General features: G+C 35.2%; 1 protein-coding gene and 1 pseudogene across 4 annotated transcripts in view; both read right to left on the bottom strand.

Annotated features, from left to right (window-relative positions):
• Positions 1 to 24,404, bottom strand: part of EPHA3 (EPH receptor A3) — a 359,464-nt gene that overhangs the window by 249,671 nt on the left and 85,389 nt on the right. For all 3 annotated transcript variants that reach the window (XM_025377671.1, XM_025377673.1, XM_025377672.1), the window contains exon 3: positions 4,820 to 5,480. In XM_025377671.1, coding sequence (XP_025233456.1) covers positions 4,820 to 5,480 — 661 coding nt within the window. The remainder of the gene's footprint in view (positions 1 to 4,819; positions 5,481 to 24,404) is intronic.
• On the bottom strand, positions 9,006 to 9,819 carry LOC112619600 (annotated as a pseudogene). Its single transcript, XR_003118259.1, has one exon. The product of XR_003118259.1 is annotated as a protein FAM133B pseudogene (transcript).

The following is a 24,404-nucleotide window of genomic DNA, read 5'->3' as shown; positions in this document are numbered from 1 at the left end:
AAAGTCTATTCTCTACAGGACCTCTATTCTAAGAATGGATAGTTGGCATAGAAATCTCCCAGTAATTACGCATCCTATAAGTATCTACTTGAGAACCAACTCAATTAGATTCTGCCAAGTTCTAAGCAAGGTGTTTCTAAGAAAAGACATTCATGGTGTCTGCCCTTAAGGAACTTCCAGACAAAAAAACAACGAGAAAGGAATGCTTCTGAATTTATTCACACTCATGAACACCTCGCAAGTCCAGAGGGTGCCTTCTGATTGTGCACATAGACTTAGTAGGTGTGAAGAATATACTAAGGTTTTCAATTTTCTCTAGCGCCTCTGTCAGAGCAAGCAGAGTCTTAAAATCATCCTGTTATTGAAACTTTGGCAGCTGTTTTAAGAGTTTCTGAATTAACAGAGAAATGAGTGGAGAGTAAGAACTGGTATCCTAAGTCATAAGTAAAACAAATATAATTCTGGATAGTCATCAAAAAGTCTAGGCGTCTTCATACATCACATCAAATACACGTTTCTATTTAGCTGCTAATGTAAAAGAAGAAGGGATAACGTTAGCATTCCACAATGAATGTGCAGAGATAAAGCACAGAGCAACAAATTCTTCAGTGACATTAATAAGGTATTTGGAACACTAAGTCTAAACAAAGTTTGTATGAGAAGGAATATTTATAGTAACCTTCTGCTATCTGACTCAAATGTAATTAACTGACTATATAAAAAGCCATTAGCATTCTCATCTCTCCTCTCCAAACTAAACCAAAACAGATAACATAATTCATTAGCCAGGATTAAAAAGAGAGAAAAAAAAAGATCATGATGTTTCCTTGGTATTAATACAAAATTTTCCCACACTTCCAATCTTAAAAAGAGAAAACCAGTAAGAAGAGTTATGCTGGGATGTAAAAAATATGAAATGTCCAAATGAAATAATCAAGTAAAATATTACCAATGCTTGAAAGCAAATGCCAGATGATTCAGTTTTAGTATGTCACTTTATAATTTTAATTTTTCAGTGTTACCCTTTTCAAAGGAGGTTTATGAACACCCTCCCCAAAAAACAACCCAACCTGGCATTTGATCATGCTGTCAAAATCCAGCAAGTCTTCCCAGATCCCAGAAACATGGTCCAAATAAGTTTTAAGTTACATACCAGGTAAATTAAATAAAATATATTACACTATCCTTCTCTTTCATCAAATATGAGAGATAACGTATTTAAACAAAAGTCATATTTTCAAATATTAGATGAATTTCTAGTAAACAGTATAACACATAATTTTTTACCTTCCTTACTAATTTTTATACTACTCCTTATCAGTTTAAACTTGCATAGTTATTTCTACATGCATTTCTATCTCACCAAACTTAGTGTAATAAGTACTCTTTACCTTCCTGGTGCTTTTTCCAGTTTGTTTGACATGTGATTCTTGAATGATTCTTTAGCCACCAACATTTCTTTCTATCCTCCTTTACTTTCTCTCTCTAAACAGCCATTGAAAGAGAAAAATTCACCATTTATTAGCTTTCTTTTTTCCTATCCTCCCTAGTCAAAAAAACAAAAAAACAAAAAAACAAAAAAACAAAAAAAAAAAAAAGGAGGAGGAGGAGGAGGAGATCCTGGCAACATAAAGCATCTTAATGCAGAAAAATCTTCATTTCTCATCACTCATCTACTCCCATACCAATGTTTCCTTCCCTATCAACAATAATAGCTTATTTTCTAGATGTTTAGAAATTAGTGTTAACTTAGTTCTGTTTCATAAATTAGTTTAAAAAAATCTATGTTCTTTCAGAGGTAGAGATAAAAACATTTTAGAACACGCGCGCGCGCACACACACACACACACACACGCACTCACACGTTTTTGGACCGTGAACCAAACTAAGCAATGACAGTGTTCATTATTCTGTTTCTAGTGTTCAATACAGTATTGGACATTTATTAAGGGCTCAAGAATTGTTGACTGTTTAAAGAAATGGTTCAAGGATACTTTTGACTACTTTTTCTTATTTCAGGAAAACTGAACTGTTTTGAAAGTAAACATTTTATACCAGAGCTTTTGTTTATACTTCTGAAATTGATAAATATGCTTCTTAAATATGAAACATTTTAATTAATATGTTTTTTCCTATCAAATGGAGATTGCCACATTTTCATCTTTCAGTTCAATGAACTCTAACTATGCCTATTATTTGTCTAGAGTGGAATATAAAATTTATAATATTTTATTACTAAAGTCAAAAAATGACCCAGTAGTGAAGTTCAGATCCTTTTTAAGGTATCCCTGTGACACAAACTCAGAAGATAGTACTCTAATAGGATGCCTATACATTTTGAAATTTTGATATAATGATTCCAAAAACAAATTAGAAGTCTCACCTTCTGGAATGTGTAAGCTGTGTAAGGTAGCTAGCCCTTTCTTGCTACTCCAAATGTTTGTATGCAAAATAACAATAAAAGAGTCCAAAACTCTCAATGTAAAAGTTTCCCATTATTAATTAACATTTCCTACTATTTGTCATAAAATATTCAAACTTAATCTCTTCTTATCCTTCACTGTTAAGGCACATTGTATCATTGGCTGAAGACTTACTGGTCTGTCTCACATTAAAATCATTCACTTTTGTGTCTGTCTTTCATGCTAGATAGTGAGCTCCCAGAAGGTAGATACGATAACTTTATTTATTTATATTTCCCCTGTGTCTGGCACATTATTACTTTGTACTCATAGATGGTCAGAAACACTTATACAATTAAATTTGCATGTCTAAGATACCTGACAAATCATATATCCAGTTTTATCAGATGCCACTCGACCTAAGCTTAGTCTTCCTAAAATATGGTCTTTTGGCTAGTAATTCTTCTTTCTTAAAAATCTAGAAATAAAAAAGTTGGAAATAAACTAGTACAGATAACGGTTATATTTCTAGATCTTTGGCTACTTTGTGTTCACTTTTTGTGGCCATTCTCATCCTTCAAAATACAGTGTTCCAATTAAAGTGGAATCTGTGTCCTTTGTTTCCTAGTCTCAGTTACTCTTCACTGAATCACAGGGAAGCAGCATGGGTTGATGTGAAGACTCCAGCCTTTGGAGTCAGACTGCCTGGTTTCAGATCTCAATTCCAGTACTAACTCACTGAGGGAAATAAGGCCAGCTATTGAACCTATTAAAGCTTTATTCTCCATGATTTTAAAATGGAAAGAGTAATAGTATGTACTCGATAGGTTATTTTGAGGAATAAATGAGATAGCTAATGAACATTACTTAGCAAATCAGCACAGTGTATGGCATCTAGTAAGTGACTAATTAATGAATGTTAACAAAAAATCTTTGAGTTCTTACTACAGTACTTACCATGAAGTAGGTGTGCATTGAATATACCTTAAATGGGCAACTTTTTAATTCCTTCTGGAATAAGCTTTCATGATTTTATTTAAAATAGATCTCACAAATACCACATAACATAAACAAATACCTTACTGATAAAATTCAATTCAAAGTGGAATATAAAGGCTATTGCAACTTTTCTTCACTCACGTGTATAAGCAAATAGTAGCTAGTATGTTGTTTTAATTTTATAACTTTCAAAACCATTTTTGGAAGAGTATTCTGATGGTGTTTTCCAAGGATCTAAAAGGCATGGAGAAGTATGAAGCTAGAATGAACCATTTACTCTCATTTAAAATGACTTTTTTTCTGTAATCCATGTCTACAGTCAAAAGCAAAATATTATGTTCTGTTCAGATTTAAAGAGGACAATTTATATACAAAGTAGGCTCATTTATTCCACATGCATTTGAGAAAAGTGACTGATTATGAGACCAGGAGTAGAACACCAGACTTGACAGAGTGTAACAGCAAGCAAAGGCATTGAAATGGACAAAATTTCAAGGACAATATACTTAACTTCTCCTATGTATTTATTCATTTAAATTTTGAGTAACAATTTTAGTGTGTTCTTCAGCATAAAACCTTGCCTAATGCTAAGTAAATTTTGGGATTAAGTGAAATTATATGATATAGCATAGCTGATATACATAATTTTATATAAAATGATCTTTTAATTGATTCCACTTAAAATATAAAGTGATTTTAATAAATATTAACTTGATTAAAGAGTTCTTGTTCTGTGATGTTATATTAATATCAATATGCATTCAAGCCTAAAGGATGATACAAATAATCTTTTGAGCACTAAAACGAGCCAAATCACGGTACAAAAGACACTTAAAAATCATGCCTGCATACATTAAACACTGAGGCATCAGCTCTGGATTTTTAAATCAAATAATCTTCTAAAAGCACTAATCTCTTGTAAGTAAACATGTATTTGATACCCAGATGTCAGTGAAGAAAAGACTGTACTTTATAGCAGCGAAGTAAATATTGCTACGAGCTAGATGAGCACCAGCATAAATAACCACCACAGTATCTAATTCTGTTAGAATTAGGTTAGCTGAGTGCTAAAGATTTCTCAACTTTCTACATAAAAGAGATAGAAAGTTTTTCTTTCAGGTGGTCTAGAATAGGATTACCTTAGTTATTAAACAGCAGAACAACTTAAATATAGCATATATAACACCTCATGTAGGGTGCAGGCCAGCACTGCATAATCAAATACATTAATATTTCTACAGCAAAGCATGAATTACCACATCAAATGGAATTAATTTTAGTCCATAAATAAACTATGGTCAGTTTGAGGCATGTTTTCCTGCCAAGTGAGTTGAGACTGAGTGCCTTTTATTTAATGACACTATGGTAAACTCACAGGTGAGAAATACCACTCAAAGAAAAACAGAGTAGGCTCTTACCTTGGCACATAAAACCTCTTTCTTCATAGCCAGCATTGCAGGAACACTTGCCAATGGGTACAAGCCATTCGCCTTCTGTACTGCAGTACATCCTTGGAGGATCTTCCTCCTTAGAATTGTTGACACAAGACCCTCTAACCTCCACCAGGGACTGGGAGTCCATGGGTACCGTGTCTGGAAACATAGCCAGATTCTTCACCGTAAATGGGCACTTTTTGAAGTATACTCTCACAGACACCAAGGCAACACACGCACCAACATCTTGAAATGCCAAATAAAATCCCTTCTTGTTGACAGGACCTACTTCTCTAATCTCAGTGTTGAGTTTAAGAATACGGTCCCCAAGATCCATTTGAGTGAAACTTTCATCAGCTGCAATGGTGTCAATCTTTGTAAACTGATGCTCTCGAAATTTCACCCCATGATCATCATCGGACTCCATGTAGTACAGGTTGAATGTCTCCTTGCAAGTCCCTAAAACCAATGGAATGCTATTGCAGTCTCGTAGAGTGAACTTGAGCTCCACATAAATCTTCTGAGCTGAGTTCCTGGGGACCCAGTTTGTTCTCAGCCAATTGTTTTGACTATGATCCATGACATTGCACACCTGGTAAGTCCTGATAGGTGTGTAATGTTCATCCACACCGCTGATCTCTTCCCACTGAAGAATCAAAGAGAAACAGAGAGTGAGGCAGAATTAATGATAATAATGAATACAAGATAAGGGTGTCAGAGCCATCACTATATAGTAAGTCATCATTTACTCATTAAAAAACATTCTTGTTTTTGGTTTTTTATTTGTAAGGTTCTCTGAGTTAATGGACACAAAGTAATTTATAATTTGAATGAACACATTTCAATTGCATTGAAGTTTGTTGAATATTCAGGAAAAAGTCACTTAGCAGTTAATAGAGCCTAATCAAACATTCCAGGATCAAAAGCTCGAATCAGTTGTCTCCAATGACACTATGATATGATTTTCTCATATGTTTTTGGGTGTTTTTCTTTGTTTAAAAAAGAAAAAATAATAGTGTCTAAAATTCATGCTTATTAATCTTTTCCCCATTTGTGCCAGGTTTTTGGTAAAATTGATATAAGGTAAAATAAAGTGAATATAAATGATATTTTTACTATATATCATCATGCATGACTTTTTAAATGTACTATCATTTCAATGGATATGTATTGGGGAACTATGAAAGAAAACTTGAAGTAAAAATATAAATGTTCCTCACCCCCTGGCCTCCGCCAAATATCAAACCAAGTTATGTGTGACAAACAGAAGACATGGCAAACATTTGATTCTTAAAGCCTTTTACAGCCACATTAGACTTTTTCTTAGTCAAGAAATAGATAGATATCTGGGGTTTTGTGGTTATCGTAGTTAAGGTTATCTTAGTACAACTTTTCTCACTGTAAAAAGTCTGTAAAAGCCTTAAGACTTTTGAGAATAGTGAAGCACTATTTTCTGTGATCCTTAGGACAAATTTTGAGAAGCTTTTAACTTAGCATCGTAAGAGTGTGTTACTTCTGATCCTAAAACTATTAAACCAGTTGTTTCTGTTATCTCTGCATACATACTTTCTTCTTATGCCCCATTTTGCTTACTCCTTGCAGGAAACTACATATTTTGCCATGCCATTCTTGAATGTAAAGTTTTCTAGGGATCTCTATTACCTATGCAAAAACTTTCAAACCCTTGAGTTTCACATTTGTGTTCCTCTTAAAACTGGTCCTAAACCACATGTTAATTTTTCTAACTGCTTGAATCAAGATAAGTAGTATTTCCACATACTATATTATTTTCAATGTAAACGCTTTTATTGTCTATGACAGATGTGGTGGATATTCTGTCTTTTATTCTTTCTTGTGGAGCTTGTGGAATATATCTTTCCTCCCTTCCTTCCTTCCTTCCTTCCTTCCTTCCTTCCTTCCTTCCTTCCTTCCTTCCTTCCTTCCTTCCTTCCTTCCTCCTTCCTTCCTTCCCTCCCTCCCTCCCACCTACCTTCCTTCCTTCCTTCCTTCTTTCCTTCTTTCCTTCCTTCCTTCCTTTCTGTTTCGATATGGAGCCTTGCTCCTGTCACCCAGGCTAGAGTGCAATGGCACAATCTCAGCTCACTGTAATCTCCGCCTCCTGGGTTAAAGTGATTCTCCTGCCTCAGCCTCCTGAGTAGCTGGGATTACAGGCCACTGCCACCACACCCAGCTAATTACGGTACTTTTAGTAGAGACTGGGTTTCGCCATGTTGGCCAGGCTGATCTCGAGCTCCTGGCCTTGTGATCCACCTGCCCTGGTCTCCCAAAGTGCTGGGATTATAGGCATGAGACACTGTGCCCACTTGGAATATACCTTTCTTAAGATATAACCCCATGGAACTGTGCATTCTTCTGCCTTATGCCTTCCGTAACCCTGACAATCTTAAGAAAATTTCTGTATTATATAACCCTTATTGAATCCCCTATTCATTTGTAAATTTAATTCATGATACATGCTAAAGTTAGTCTAATTTTGTTTCATAGGCATTTGCTAAATTTTAGGCAGGTCTCTTCATATTCACTGTAGTATGGAGCACAAAAACTTTACCTTTTGGTATATGCACAGATATTATTATTATTATTATTATTATTTTAACTTAACTTGTCATAATTTGTTATTGATATACAAAGACAACAAACTTTTATAACATTACATTTACTAAGATTCTGGCAATAAGACACAGTATACCAGGCTTGCCACTCAACTTGTTATTGTAAGTCTCAGCTTCAATATGAAGCCTTTTTTTAAAAAAAAAAAAATCAAAACCCTGCTTTCTACATGCTAAATATCTTGGCAAGTAGGCCATTAAACACAGTAATAAACTTAAGACAGCAAGACTGAGGAGTTAACAAAAACTAAACATTGCAGCCTAAACAAAATTCATACAAAACATAAACTATCACTGGTTACATAAAATTTTCCTGATTAAAACTTAGTGTAAAACATGCATTTTAGAATCTTTAGCTATCAAGTTCAAAAAGTACCAGTGTCTATTTAAAATAATTCCTCTCCCAAGCCAAAGTGTAATCAAAATTAATTCAAATGACATAACACATTCTAATACTAAAAAATATTCATTATTACTGAAGTGGAGGTAAATCCCAGAGCTTCTGGGGCTTTCTCATGCTGCAAATGGCTGTTTCTCTGGTTCACTCAAAGCAGCATATGAAAGCATCCAAGGATGATACTAAGCTCAGTAAAGGGCAAGACTGCTGGTAGCCATCTCTGACCTCCCTGTGAAGCATGGCTACTGCGCCCATAATATAGGATGTGTGGGGATCAAAGGCACACTATTCTGCTAGCTAAAGAGATAGCAAACCACTCCCCCAATCCTAAAAGCTCCTTCCCCAGGTAAATAAAAGTATATGAGGGGAAAAAAATAAAATACACATCTACAGAGTAAGGGTTTTGAAATATTAATGTAATCCCTCTTTCAAAAATTTTAACTAGAATCATCTGGTCATTTCTGATTACATCTTAAAGATGTATCCAGATTCAATTTCTATTGGTTTATCCTTAGACATTTCTAGTCAAAAGTATTAATTTTATTCCCAAATATCTTAACCACTAGTATGACGGCAGTGTATTATCTCCCAGAGTTATCAAGCACTGGAGAAAAAAAAAATAGATGTTCAAGCAGCGGGCAACATTTATGGCCCTTTCACACAGTGGCATCTGAGTGGCTACTGAATAGTCCAGGAATAATTCTATTTTTTTTTCTCTCTATTTTCTTTTTTTTTTTTTTTTTTTTTGAGACGGAGTCTCGCTCTGTCGCCCAGGCTGGAGCGCAGAGGCCGGATCTCAGCTCACTGCAAGCTCCGCCTCCCGGGTTTAAGCCTCCTGCCTCAGACTCCCTAGTAATTGGGACTACAGGCGCCCGCCACCTCGCCTGGCTAGTTTTTTGTATTTTTTAGTAGAGATGGGGTTTCACCGTATTAGCCAGGATGGTCTCGATCTCCTGACCTCGTGATCCGCCCGTCTCGGCCTCCCAAAGTGCTGGGATTACAGGCTTGAGCCACCGCGCCCGGCCGGAATAATTCTAAAAACAAGAAAATTCATGCATTTTCGTAAATATGTTGTAGTTTTCACAGTTGAAATTTCCTCAGACATTGCACTTTCTTTATAAGGGAATCCTGATTTTTCTTAGTGTTATGGTGAGTCAGGACTTGAACTAGTAGCCTTCTTTTTCTTCTTCTTACTGTGTTTCTTATGCTTCTTTTTCTTTTTTGTTTTTTTTCTGTTGCTCTTTCTCATTCTTCACTGCTTTTCTTCTTTTTTGCTCGCACCTCCTCAATATACTCTGATCGTGACAAGGACTCAGATGATAAAGGTTTATCTTCAGAATGCATCTTTCTCTTTTTGCTGAGTCCTTTAATATCCTTTTCTTTCTCAGTTCCATCTTTTGACTTCTTTTTCTTTTTTAAACTATCCTTGCTTCTGATTCAGTTTCTGACATGGAGCTTTCAGAAGATTTATGTGAACGGTTCTTCTTTTTTTCTCCATTTTCCTTGTTTCTTATCCTCATCTTCAGAATCAGAAGAACTGCTGGAAGAATCAGAGCTTGATGAAGAAGAAGATGAATGCCTATCAGATTTCTTCTTTTCTTTTTTCTTTCCCTGTCTTCTTTTGGATGAGCTCTCACTTCCACTTAATAATTTCTCCCTGTGTTTTTCCAGTTCTTTCTTCCAGTTCTCATTCATTTTTTCTTCAAATTCAGCCAAAGCCTTGGAGCCTTTCTTTTTCTTTTCTAGTTGCTCTTTTACTTCTTCCCAGGTAGGCCTTGCTCGATTCAGATAATCCTGGATTGTTGGCCCTGAAGACTGGACTGGACCCCTTGATCTCGCCATTGCTATTGGGTTCATATAGGCCACCCGATTGCTCCGCTTCCCCATGGTGCTGGATTGAGTGCACAGTCGCAAGCCGAGGGAAACCGGGATGGAGAGACAGCCGAAGCGGGCCCGCCACAGCTTATGTTTCTTATAATATATGTGAGAGTTATTAATGGGAATAAAACAAAACGTTTTACTTAGAGAAAATATTTAAATATTATAACTAAATATATGAATAAAATCCTTGTGAGCCCATTATAAATGTGTTCCTACATTTTTCTCCAATAAAGGAATTAATTATTTTCATCAGGAACAATAGATAGTAAACATTTTTAACTAAATCAACAGCATTTAAAATGCATTAACACTTTTTTCTATTTCTGTTGACACTTTGTTATGATTTCCTTGTATTTTTTTGCTTTGTTTGTTTAAAAAAAAGAATAAAAAAAGTTACTGCCTAAAATTTATCTGTATGAATATTTTCCCAATGTGGGCCACGTGCAGGTTTGTTACGTGGGTCCATCCCACGAGGTCCAGTTTTCAGTACGATTGATTCCCTCACCCAGGGTGTGAGCATAGTACCCAACAGGGACTTTTTCAACTCTTGCTGCCTCCCTCCCTTTCTCCTTGAGCAGTCCCTAGTTTTTATTGTTGCCATCTTTAAAAACACAGAAATTTTAATTCATACCTTCTAATCACACAATAAAATAAAATATTCATTTATTACATTGTTGGTAATTACAAGCAAAGAAACATGACATTTATTTGGCCTTCAAGCGTCATTAGGGGAAATTTTTTTATATTAAATTCTTAAATTATAAAAAACAATCTGTAAACTTTACTGGTGTGACAACAATTTGTAAACTTTACTGGTGTGACAATCAGTTTAAAAACTTCTTCCTAGCTCACCTATTAATACAAACGAAACAAGTAAACAGCACTACTTATTTTAAAAGCCTTGATCATTCAGGATCTAAAATACAAGATAGGGACTCATTTGCTGGAGGCAAAATTGACCTGTTTCATTGTCACATCCCAGATTTAACAACGAAACAAGTTGAGACTATTTTAGAAGATCTCAGAAGTAATATACAAGATACATTCTAATTGCAGTTTAAGAAAAGAAAATATTCACATTGTATTTGTAATAATTGCCAATATACCATTTTCTCGCATCCACTCTAGTTATATGTTATATACCGAGTTTTTAAGAAGATAAGAGTATATGAGAGTTTCAGTTCTTAGGGTTTTACATTGGGGTGCCTATAATAATACAATCATATTCAAAGCAAAATGAATGTATATGTTTAATATAAAAAAGGAGTCAACAGACTTGGTGCTCCAAAAATCTCTGGTGTTAAAAGTTAGTGTTTTATAGAGTCTTCTCTAGCATCACTACCTTGGTTCCACAATGGCATGTTAAAGTACAGATGTAGCAAAAACTCTAGAGAATAAATGCTTTCCATAACCATCTTATAGAAAGTTTGATCATGACAGTATTATCTGAATGTAAACCAATTGAGCTCCTTTTAGTAATAATGAGATTGTTACTTTGATGAATCATTTGCAAATTCATTCTGCAATGAACAGCATTTTACTCGACATCAAACAGTACATATTATGTAGAGATTTTCCTAATTTGATGTAAAATATGATTTTAATTATGGAGATCTCAGTGTAGTTTAACATTTGGCAAGATACCACAAGTCCGTGAAAGCAGAAGTATACATTGCAAGAAGATAATGCAAACAGCACCAGCATCCTTTGCACATAAAAGGTTGCAAGGAGCAATTAGCACTTCATTAATTTGTAACGAAGGCCAAATTGCTTGTAAGGGATGGTGATGTGCCATCTCAGACCACTTGTGAAAACAAGTCTCTAACTCTAGCATTTGCTGAGGACTAAAGACAGTAGAAATAAAATCCTTAAATGAATATTTTCTCATAGCAGCAGCAACAAGAAAATATCATGAATTAAAGCTGCTGTTATAATGCTCATGCTTTGTAAATGTAAAGAATGCCCATGCTTCATTCATTTTGCTACTGTAATAACTAATGTATAATATTCATTATATATTACCATTATACATTATCAGAAATTCTATCCTGCTATAGTAATTGTCTCAAGGCAGAGATGAAAAAAGAAAAAGGGAGACATAGCATTGGTAACATAGAATTTGGTGGTGAAAAGCATCTTTCTCTTCATTTTCTTAATGCTTAAAAGAAATCTCTGTGGTTGGTATCCACTAGTAACAGCTTCAGCAAAAGAGGATACAAACTAAAGAGGAGCCCAAAATAGTTTCTCAAGCTCTAACTCATTAAAATAAAAAATTCTGATATTTAGCCTAGCTTCCAGATTTTGACTCTAAGCTTTAATTATCAGACCACATAAACCAAGACCGGGTTCCTTGTATTTTCATCTTTTTCCAGATCATTTCAACTATAACAAACCTATGCATCCAAACTTTCTCCCCCGGAGAGTCCATTCTGAAACTAATCACACCAAACCTCTCCATCGTCGAAGGTAGTATAAGATACTAAAGAGGCTTTTAGTTTATATTTTCTAGATAGAACAGTTCCTTGTCACTGAATCAAACATATATTTTTGAGGAAAACACATATTTTAATAATAAACTGGCATTTAACATAATAACTATTATGCTAGTATATCATCATTATGGTAATTAATAATTTATAATTATTGTTGCTATTAATTACTTTCATGGAAAACATTTTTAGTTATTTGCTAACAAGGGATAGTAAGGTGAGGAAGAAGATTACATTTCCTTTAAGAGAAGCAGAAGCTGCAATAAATTTAGTGCACAGGCTAATATAATTTGGAAAATATTAAGAGTGCAAGAGAGTCATGATTTACCTTTTAAGACTTAAAACCAGTTTCTAAGAAATTTGTTGATGACGATAAAAGGAAAATGACATCAGCAATATTGTTACATTTACAGTATTACTTTTGCATTTCAATGGTTTATAAGAAACACCTATTTCTGCACTTTACAAAATGCTAATGATGATTAATCTTGCACTCAGTAATTTTAAGTGATACTAAGTTGGTTCATGTTATTCCTTTCTCCACTCATGTTTTTTATTCTTATGTTTATTTCCCCTTTTACACTCATAGCCATTTCCAAATCCAGTCTTCAACCTCGAAGTATTTGGGCATTTACGAGGCAGCAGCATTTTAAGCATGCATGCAGAATCTCTTACAGCAAGACTGTCACTATCAAGCATAAGGCACAAATATGTCTACAAAAATCATTGTATTTCCATTTATTCATAAGTAGTTTTCCTTAGCCCATTCTGGTCTCAAAAGTACACACACACACACACATTTACACACAGATATATATTTCTAAAAGTATATTATAAAAAGATCAGAGTAATATCAAATAGTTGAGACAAATGAGGAATAGAATTATTTTTTGTTTGTTTGGGGTGTGTGTAAGTGTGTGTGTGTGTGTGTGTGTGGTGTGTCAAATCAGAGAATTATGTTTGTGGCCAAGGAGTCAGGAAGACAGAAGATGGAGATTTGATGTTGGAAAATCCCCATGATTAACGTGATGTGGGACAGGATCCAGAGACACATATGACCAAAAAGGGCATGCATGGGAAGATATGGACAGTAATAATGGCTACTATTCAGTTCCTTTAACCACCTTTAGCCCCTAAGTTTTCAGCAGAAATTTGGTGATGGTATTATAATTGCCTAATGGAATATAGAAAAGCCAACATCAGTTTGGCAAAGTATACTGAAAAGATCTGGGAAACAAAGACAAATGTAAAAGAATCAGAAATTATCATGAGAAAAGCCAACAAAGTATTTTAGAGAGTGAGAAGAACTAGGAACAGAATCATGGAAGATCCCTGCTTAGAATTCTCACCGATATTGGGCATGCCTCAGTACTTTCTGTGGTTTTAACAAGATACAGGTTACTAAAGGCACAATGTCTCCAGAAAGTTGGGGTATGTTGTCCCCTCTGTCTCCACTTTACCCAGCAACCTCACAGTTGGGCTCATAGATGTCTGTGTTTTTCTTCTCTGTCCTCTAGTTCCTTAATACCGTTAGACTAAGACCTGAAGTAGCCTCAGCTCCACTCTTGTAGGAGCTTTAAGTTTTTAAAAATATTTTTATTTTATTTTATTTTTATTTTATTTTATTTTATTTTATTTATTTGTTGAAAGGGAGTCTGGCTCTGTCCCCCAGGCTGGAGTGAGTGGCGCAATCTCGGCTCACTGCAAGCTCCGCCTCCCGGGTTCCCGCCATTCTCCTGCCTCAGCCTCCCGAGGAGCTGGGACTACAGGCGCCACCACCACGCCCGGCTAGTTTTTTGTATTTTTAATAGAGACGGGGTTTCACCGTGTTTGCAAGGATGGTCTCGATCTCCTAACCTCGTGATCTGCCCGCCTCGGCCTCCCAAAGTGCTAGGATTACAAGCGTGAGCCACCGCGCCCGCACGGAGATTTATTTTCTTCCCAGCTGGGATTCAGGGTTACTGTACTGAGATCTCAGGTCTGTTGCAATGATACTGCACCTTTGGACAAACGTCCCGTACCTTTAAGTTTGTTTAATTCCTTTATGTAATTTTTTTTTTTTTTAATTCCGGCTAAGCAGGGAACCCGGAGGCTTTTTAAAAATACTGCTTCCCAGATCAAAAAAAAAAAAAAAAAAAAGAGCAGCCTAGGTGATTCTAACATTCTAACCCCAAACATTGAGAACTAATGCTGTATATCCCTTGGCCAACTGGACTTTTGACTTCTGTGCTCTACCTTAACCGAACTGATAAGATGCTCCAATATCAGCTTCCATGAAACTGCGTCTAAAGTGTCTTCCTTCCCCTATCTCTGTAGCATGGTCTATGTTCAGCCCTTATCCCATCTGGTTTTTCACTCCAGATTTGCCAAGGCCTAGACATGCCTTACACAGAAGCTCACCTGAATAACCTCATCTTCTACCTCCTACAAGGAATGGTAAGATATTATTATAACAAACCAAGTAAATCCTCACAGTGTTCTATTTCACATCTGGTGGTAGTACACCTGACAAAACACGTGTATTACAAAAACATGCAAACAGTGTGTGGGGAAATTACTTTCAATCACATATTCCTAATGGTATGAATGAAGACGATTTTAGACATGCTACTATTTTTACAGTTTGCTGTAGTTTGATAGCATTCCACCGTGATTTCTGTGGTGATTTGTGATTTTTGAAAATGCCCTTATAATTGCAGTTTTATTCAACTTTACATAGACATATTGAATATTTATATGTGCAAAGCTTAAATTAGAAACTGTTTATAGTTAAAAGATAAGTAAAATGCAATTTTTCTCATATATATATATATCCAGGCTGGAGTGCAGCCAGGTGATCTTGACTCACTGCAACCTCCACATCCCGGGTTCAAGTGATTCTCCTGCCTCAGTCTCCAAAGTAGTTGGGATTACCTGCATGTGCCGCCATGCCCAGATACTTTTTTTTTTTTTTTTTTGTATATTTCAGTAGAGATGGTGTTTTGCCATGTTGGCCAGGCTGATCTCTAACCCCTGGCCTCAAGTGATCCTCCTGCCTTGGCCTCCCAACGTGCTGGGATTACAAGTGTGAGACACCACGCTTGGCCACAAAATGTGATTTTTCTTATCAGAAATTGATGCTGGTGGAGGAGGCATAACACATACAGAAGATGACAATATGTTCTGTATTTGAGGTACTGCAAGGAGTTATTGAGAAAGAACAGATTATCATGTGAAGGAAGGTCCTGGAAAAGGATACAGAAATGAAAAGATAGGATTATTGGAACTTCTGTAAGTGAAAATTAAGGAGGACACAGAGACAGAGAACAAATGTCAGCAGGCTTAGCAAATGTGAGGACAGAATCTGTTTAAGTAACTGGGTTCCAGTACGATTGGAATATAGGGCAGTGGGCTGTGGATATGTGGACAAGTACTTCAAGTTCACACTTAAAAACCTCTATAGATTCTTGGAAACTATGACTTGAAACAATGTATAACAAAACCAGTTTTACTCTGGGCTAATTGATATAAACAAGAGTTAACTTTCCATGGCATATTTCTGGTTATGAAAACATCATCAAATTTCTAAATAAACACTCAAAGCACTTCTAATATTAAACATGGAAATAAATGTAAGGTACAGATTCATTTAAGAAAGATTCATGAAAACAAGATGATTATTAACCCAATTTTTAGTGAATAGCTCTGAGACGGTGGTCAGACGGGTAGTGTGTTACATCTAGGAATGAACATTTGCAAAGTGAAAACTTTAAGGAGCACCTCCTCCCACTGTGTAGTTCAAAAACTATGGCAAATATGGTGGCTCGCCGAGTGCTTTGCTACTGGACTGCCTCATTTGATGCCATGTATTTGTATGATTATTGAACACATGACAAATTTTTATTTTAAAATAATTTGTATTCATTCATTCATTCTTTTTCTAACCTGCTGATATGGTTTGGCTCTGTGTCCCCACCTAAATCTCATGTTGAATTGTAATCCCCAGTGTTGGGGGAGGGACCTGGTGGGAGGTGATTGGACCATGGGGTGGATTTTCCCGTTCTGTTTTCACGATAGTGAGTGAGGTCCTATGAGATCTGCTTGTTCGAAAGTGTGCAGCCCTTCCCTTTTCGCTCTTTCTTCCTCCTGTTCCAGCCATGTAGGATGTGCTGGCTTCCCTTTTGCCTTCTGCCATGATTGTAAGTTTCCTGGGGTCTCCCCAACCATGTTTCCTGTGCAGCCTGCAGAACCATGAGCCAATTAAACTTCTTTTCTTCATAAATTACCCAGTCTTAGGTAGTGTTTTTAGAGCAATGTGAGAACAGACAAATATACCTGCTTATTCCAGCTTAAGGTTGGGGTGGCTGGACTCTATCCCAGCAGCTCAGGGCACAAGGCAGGAGCCAGCCCTGGGCAGGAAGCTATCGTATTGAAGGGCGCACTCACACACACCATACTGACTCAGACTGGGAACACTTAGACATGCCAGTTCACCTAATGGGCACATCTTTGGGATATGGGAGAAAAACAGAGTACCCAGAGAAAACTCACGCAGACATGGGGACAATGTGAACACTCCACAGTGTCCCTGGCTGTGAATTACTTTTCTTTCTCATTAGTGTTACAATGAAAGCTATTGGACAAAAGTAGCTTATTCAAGGCCCTGGCATACTTAGCAATGTAAGGCCAGGAACAATTTGGGTAATACAACGTGTCTCTGCTTCATTTGCTACAGTGAGAAACTACTGAAGAGAGGTGCATGGTTAACTCTGGACTGGGAGTTGGTACTCCAGAGAATAAAAAAGAGGACAGCTTTAAGAAGACCATGACAAAGACCCAGGCAAGACTTCTTAAGATGACATCTGTTGAATAATTACATACTGAACATTTCCCAAAAAGATTATAAAGAGATGCTCTTTTTTCTTACGAATGCACACAGTGAATATCTACATGTGAAGATAGTAACTCAGCTTATCTTAGAATTTTTGATTACCAAAACATATTTTAGAATGATTCTTCCTTGTACTGAAAGATGCAGCATCAACAACAACAAAGACAAGGTCCGTATATATAAATAAATTGATAGCTGTAATTTTTATCTGTGAAATAATGTCCTATTTAGACTCCATTTATCTCCTTTCAAGAACATTCAATTTTTGTTTATTGACTAACTACTGTGTATCAGACTCTAGATTGATAATGCAGTTATGACAGAGATAGACAGGATAGCTGTTCTTATAGAACATAATGGCTACCAGTTATATCTACTGTTATTTTATATACAACATACTCATTCATTTCTCTATTCATTAGTCTTGCTGCCCTCCATGGTCTCTGGTTTTGTTCTTCTTCCCCTCCCAAGCATCTAGCCCTGTGCCTAAAACCAAGTAGGCACACTATTTTGATTTACTAAAATTAAATGGCATGCAATGTGCCAAATGTCAAAATTATATAATTTATAAAGTATAGACAGAAGTGTGCTTTTGGCTACATGAGGCATTGGAGTTAGAGAATCAGTAATGTAGACAGTTATCTGTCAGAGTAGCCCTAACTGAGTAAGTATAAGATCAATGACAGACTTACAGGAAAAAAAAAAAGGTATAAATTTCTAGAAACTAATTTACAATTCAGATTTTGAAATAGAGGGTGAATACTTAGGAAGATGAAGGAAAAGAATCTGAAAACCTGAGATGTGGTGGGGTGGAAATAAAAAAAATTCAAAAATTATTAAAAGTACTTAAAGATTTACCAAAGAAGGGAATTTCTAGCCAGAAGCATTGAGCTGAAACAGATACGATATGCTAAAATATAAAATACAACATAGGGAGGCCACATATATTTCACCATTGTCAAGAAGTTTCAATGAAGTATGCTATTTGAATTCATCTTTCTTGTGAGGGGAAGAATGTCAATATCAAACAAAAGAGAAGAAAAGTCTAATTTGCATTGTAAAGGTTTGGTTTTTAAATGATGAAATGTGTTTACTTATAATGTAAAGGACACTTACATTGCAAAAACATTCTTTTTAAAACTATAGTGATGAAGTATACCATTATCTGGAAATTACATCAGTAAACTGAGAGTCAATATGATTTAAAAATCCTCTAATGAATCACTAATATATTCAATACAAGTTAGAAAGAAAAAAATACATTGTTGACATTCATCAGAGATTGTCTCACTCTGTCTTTCTAATCATATATAGCCAAATGGCTTTACTTTTTATAGAGTAAATTTCCCTTAAGTATTAGAGAGTAGGACAATGAGACTAGCATGTTTCCAATTCTTGGAAAGATGTTCAAGGTGAAATTGTCCAATAAAAAAGTAATTTTAGAATTCAGTATAACTGCTTGAAGATAATGAGGAAAATTCCATGCACATTGGCTTAACTTGTCTAGACTGAAAACTGTGCTAAGATGGACATTTACAGAATTATTACAAATGGCCAACTACTTAGAAATTAATGCATAACAGTGACGGCAGTACATTTCATATCAGTTGTGAGATTCATGCAATTTCCTGCTATGATAATGGGTCACAGTCACAGTAATTCATAGCAATTTACAATATACCTGTGGAGCACTCCCAGTGACGGAAATGAAATTAACTCCTGTCACTATGGAACAAATGCTAAGTTTTACAGATCTTCAGATAGCTAAATTTAGTTTTTAACAAAATAAGTGTAATTTTTGAGAGCACTTCTCTGAAATGTAAGCTGTTTTATAGCACCAATTTTAAAGCTACAGAAACCTCTTCTAGTGTCCTCTTCACAAGGGTAGCAACAATACTTCATAGAAACACGTTTAATCTTTTATCCATTGAGTATCCCGGGGAGCCTAGATTTAAAGGTCTAACCTGTAGAGATAAAAAACCCTGTGTTTGAAACCTAGCTCTACTACTTAATAACTAAGAGATTCAATAGAGTATGATTTAATTTACACATCTGTAAAATAGGAAAAATAATAATTAACATGTTCTAGAGATGTTGAGAACAAAATTAGATTGTCCATTTAAAGTGATTGTAACTGTGTTTGCCACCTGGGAAGCGCAAATAAACACTCATCATTATTATGCTGACAAAGCTGAGTTAGCCAAAAATGTCACCGGAATACACTAGTTTGTTTTCCTTATAAAATAACAGAAATGTATTTTAAATTCAAAGTTTATCCATTTATTATTCCTTTTCGCTTGCTAGAGATTCTATTTCTTCGAATTCGAGACTATAACAATTCTGACCAGTGTAAATTTGTTTTAGTCTTTTGAAATTCACTAAATATAGTTGACAAAAGGTAACTGAATATTTGGCTGCTTCACATATTTTTATTTTTATTTTTATTTTTTGAGACAGGGTCTTGCTCTGTCACCCAGGCTGGAGTACAGTGGCATGATCTCGGCTCACTGTAACCTCTGTCTCCTGGGTTCAAGCGATTCTCCCCCCTCAGCCTCCCCAGTAGATGGGACTAAAGCACACACCACCACACCAGGCTAATCTTTATGATTTTGGTAGAAAGAGGGTTTCACCATGTTGGCTAGGGTAGTCTCAAATCCCTGACCTCAAGAAATCCACCTGCCTTGAAGTGCTGGGATAACAAGCGTGAGCCACCGTGCCCAGTCACAATTTTATTAGAAATGGGTCTGTTATCTTTTATCTAAGATAAATTTGCCCTTCTAAACTGGAATAAAATATTTGCCAATAGTATTCCACATTTTACCATGTTCTATATTTCTGTAATTTTATTAGACATTTGACTTCACTTCTTTTTACTATTGTCTTTTTAAAAATTAAAATATATCTGCCTTCTATCTGCATAACATGTCAAGAGATGTATTCTATATCTTTAATAAAAATAAGTACTCTTTTTATGTTTTTATTTCATACCAGGCAATATGTTAAGCCTCAGGTATCTCATGTTTAAAATGGAGATAATAATAGCATCTTTCTAACAGGATTTCTTAGTGACTTAATAAATAATATTGATAGTAAGCGCTTACACAGTTGTTACCTGCTAAGTGAAACAAATGTTTATTAAGCCCTTACATTCTACAAAACCATTTTTGGCACTACCATTATGATCAAGATGTCATTAAACATTACATCAAAGAGGTAGTTGAGTAGAAGGTCATTTAGGTCCTTTTAGGTCATAGGAGAGACTTTGGATTTTATCCTTAGACACATGGCAATTTAGTAAAGGGTTTGAATAGAGGAGTGACATGATCTGAATCATGTCAGAAAAAGGTCACAGGCTGCTGTGTGGAAGAGAAACAGCAAGGAGTGACAATCTAAGAAGTGAGATGGGAGGTTATCGTAATACTTTCGTGACGTAGGATGGAATCTCGATAGGATAGCATTCATTGGTGGAAATAGGAAGAAAATAACAGATTCCAAAACCATTTGGGTGGTAGAGCCATGGGATATTATAGATTCGATGTGGGACATGAGAGAAAAGTAGAGAATGTGATTTATGCTATTGAAAGTTGCCCCTCCCAATACAAAAACCAGAGGAATAAAATAACAGTCAGGAGGTGGCATTTAGGGAAGAAATTTAAGCATAAGTGGAATTTTGACTAGTGAAAATAGATGAGGAGGAAGAAGGAGGATGAACACATTCTAGGTAGGTGAAATGATACGGATAAAGGCATAAGACCCCCAAAATTCCAACTGAGTTTGGACATCACTGGGTAGCTGCAGCGAGAGATGAAGCTGATCTTTCATTGACTAACTCAACACATATTTATCAAACACCTGTTATGCACTAGTGACTCTATGAGGTGCTATTACAGCAGCGAAAGTGATGACTTGAACAGTTGTGTATGTTGAGAGGAGGGGAAGATTTCAAAATGAATGACCTAGGAAGTCTTCACTGAAAATGTGATATTTAAATAAAACCTCAAAGGATGACATAAGGCAGAAGAAGACTTCATGGGGAACTATTTGAATAAAGGAATATGGATATATCAGGAAACAGCATCCAAGGCAAAGGAAACAGCAGTAAAGAATCCCAAGGTAGATAGTAACTTGTATGTCCTCAGAGTAGGGAGGTAAAGAGAATGATTTGAAGGAGGAGGAAGGGGAAGGGTTGAAGAGTTTAGCCCAATCCTGGGATCTGAGCAGAAGACTGACAAGTCTTACTTTTTCCTCGAATCACTCTGGGTGCTATAAAGAGAATAGTAGAAAATTAGAAGAGTGGGAAATGACCATATAGATGGTTTGTAATATAATGGAAGTTTTTCTCATCACTCATGAGATTTAAGCAACAATTAGATTTAAGTACATTGCTTTGGCAAGAGTATTTAGGATGGGCTAGATGAGGAATGGAGGCAGATGGATCTGAGAGTTACTGTGCTTAGGCAAGGGACGGGTAATGAAGACTTGTTCATTTTGCTCATTATCGATACCCAACACCCAGGACAGTTCCACATAATCCACTCATTGAATAAGTAAAGAAATGAACTAATTTTTGAATGAGAGAAATATTTTAGGAGTAGGACAAGGACTTGGCAAATGATTGATATTTTCTTTGAGAAAACTGAAAACCTGAAAATGACTCTGAGGTTTTAAGCTAACATTGGATAATCATATTGACCATTTTATGTTCAAGGTAATGGGCCTTTCTGGCATTGCATCATTTTATCCTTGAAAACCCTGTGCTGCAGGTGCCATCATCTACTAATTCTATAGATGAGACAAAATGAAGCTTAGGAGGGGGTTCAATAACTTCCCCTAAATCTGTTAGCTGGTAATGGCAGAGCCTGGATTCAAACTCAGAACTCTTCAATTGCAAAGCTTTCCTGTTTTTTATGAACCTGTCTTGGTGACTTGGAAATAATGTTATGAGCAGAAAGAGCTGAAAAACAGGTGGGAAAACTTATGCAAAGAAGAAGAGCAAAAGTTTAATATGGGTAGAATCTAATAATGTCAAAATGAAACACAGAAAAAAAAGTTTTCAAAAGTTGAAATGGAGATCCAGAATTCAGAAAAAAAATACACACATATAAATTCAGATTTTGGAGTCATATAATTGAAGTTTTAGAAATATTATGATTAAAAAAGAAAAAATACAAGAAAAATGAAATGTCAGAAACTGTATTATGAAATGCTTGTGTTTACAGGGTAGGAAGAGAACGAACAGCTGATGAGAGAAGGGGAAATATTGTATTATTGAAATTGCTCTGTCCAAATCCATACTGAAATGTTCCCACATCAAAACGTTTTTCAAGTTAAGTGTGGTATATACTGCTGGAAAAGGAGCATTTACAGAGGTGAGAATAGAACAAGGAAAAAACAATGTCAGAGTTGCCAGAGAGAAGAGAATTTCGATAACTGTATAGGTATTATAAAGGATACTTTAGAGCAAAGTGTGGTGTGAGGAGAGTGAACTGACAAGAAGAAAGATATTGACTATAAAAAATATATGTATTTTTGTTAGCAGAGGTTTTCACAAAACGTCATTTAACTCATAAAGCATAGCAGAGAAGAAGTCAAAGCAGATATGGAGATTTTGTCCTAACAATTTTATTATTGAACAGAAAAATATTCAATAGATTCTATAGGAGACTGGAGAACTTTCTTCACAAATTTCTTAATCGATATTTAAAGAGAGAGAAAAAAACACACCCAACGTCAAAACCAATAAAACTCCAACCTAGACCAGATCTTCTTACTCTTAGACCTGTACAAGTGCCAATAAACCACATTGTTTCTGCAAGGCAGAAGGGACTAATCGTAAAGTCAGTTTGGGTAAAACTCTGCTCCACTAATAATTAATATGAGATTTGAACTGGGAATTCCCCTCAGTTACAGGAAAATATTAGTAACTTTGAAACAAATACAGAAATATAGTATTACTATAATTTTAGATGAACCTAGTTAACTTATTAAAATCTCATTTTGTTAGCACATCAATCTATGTACTATAAAGAGTATGTTTTAACAAGTTCTGAAATGTTAGTATTTTTAAAGAACAGTTACATTTCTGGAAGAATATTTGGGAATGGACTAAATTTTACTTTAATCCCGACCTAAAAATGATTATAAATAAATCACAAGTGAAAATATTCCACTTTTAAAATTATCATATGATCACAATTGTTCCATAATGTATAGTGCATTCACTTTCATAGCCTAATGTGAATGTGTGTACAAGCAAAAATAATGAAATACATTGGAATCATAAATAGCCACTTGTACATAAAATTTCAGAGATGAAGGAACATTTATAAATTTTGATCTCAGCAAAATCGTTCAATATTATTTATATAACATGTTCATAGCAGGTAAACATTGGGAAAAACTTAAAAAGCTAAATAGTGTATATTCATATCATTTTGTGTAATTGAATTTTTCTAAAAAAGTAACTTATTTAATGTCATTTAAAAATATTATTTTAATTGACAAATAATAATTGTACATATTCATAGAGCACATAGTCACATTTTGGAATATGTAATGTACAGTGAAAATATCGGGGTAATGGGTATATCTATGATCTCATACATTTATCATTTCTTTCTTTTGGAAAGGTGCAATATGCTCCTTCCAGTTATTTGAAACTATATAGTATTTTATTGTTAACTGTAGCTATCCTGCAGTGGTATAGAACACTAGCACTTCTCCTCTCTAACTGTAATTTTGTGTCTTTTAACAAATCTCTTTCTACATCAAAATGATCAAGAATGAAGAAAATCTTTCTAATCATAAATTGAATTGTGAAAATAGGATTATCAAATTGTAACAATTGTTCCCATGTTAATGCCAAGACCAATATCATTTGGTGGGGAGCAGCTGCAAGTTATCATCAGAGCAATATTTTGAACTTAAAATAAATTTTGAAACCCAAAAACAATGGCCAGCTACTTAAGCTACAAAGATCTTGTTGTCTTTGCTCATGGCTTATCCATTGTTTTGTGTGTGGCATCTCAAATATTTTCATATTTTGCAAATGGCCTACATAAAGAGAAGATATTCAGATAATATATTATTTTGTGGTTTCAAATATTATATTTATATAAACTACAACGTTATGCAATTACACCTCTATTTATTATCCAAATAAATTTTTGCTCCAACTTTGTAAAAAATATTTCAGAGATTATTTACAAACTAATCCAAAGTTTATGTATTAATAATAGATGTGTAAAAATGTGTTTATTTGAAAATATTTCTCTACATTCTACCTCAAATTTTATAAGTGATT

Source organism: Theropithecus gelada, chromosome 2 (genome assembly GCF_003255815.1).
Source record: "Theropithecus gelada isolate Dixy chromosome 2, Tgel_1.0, whole genome shotgun sequence".
Taxonomy (NCBI): Eukaryota; Metazoa; Chordata; class Mammalia; order Primates; family Cercopithecidae; genus Theropithecus; species Theropithecus gelada.
The sequence above is the reverse complement of the archived record's forward strand: the minus strand, read 5'-3'. Positions and strand labels throughout refer to the sequence as shown.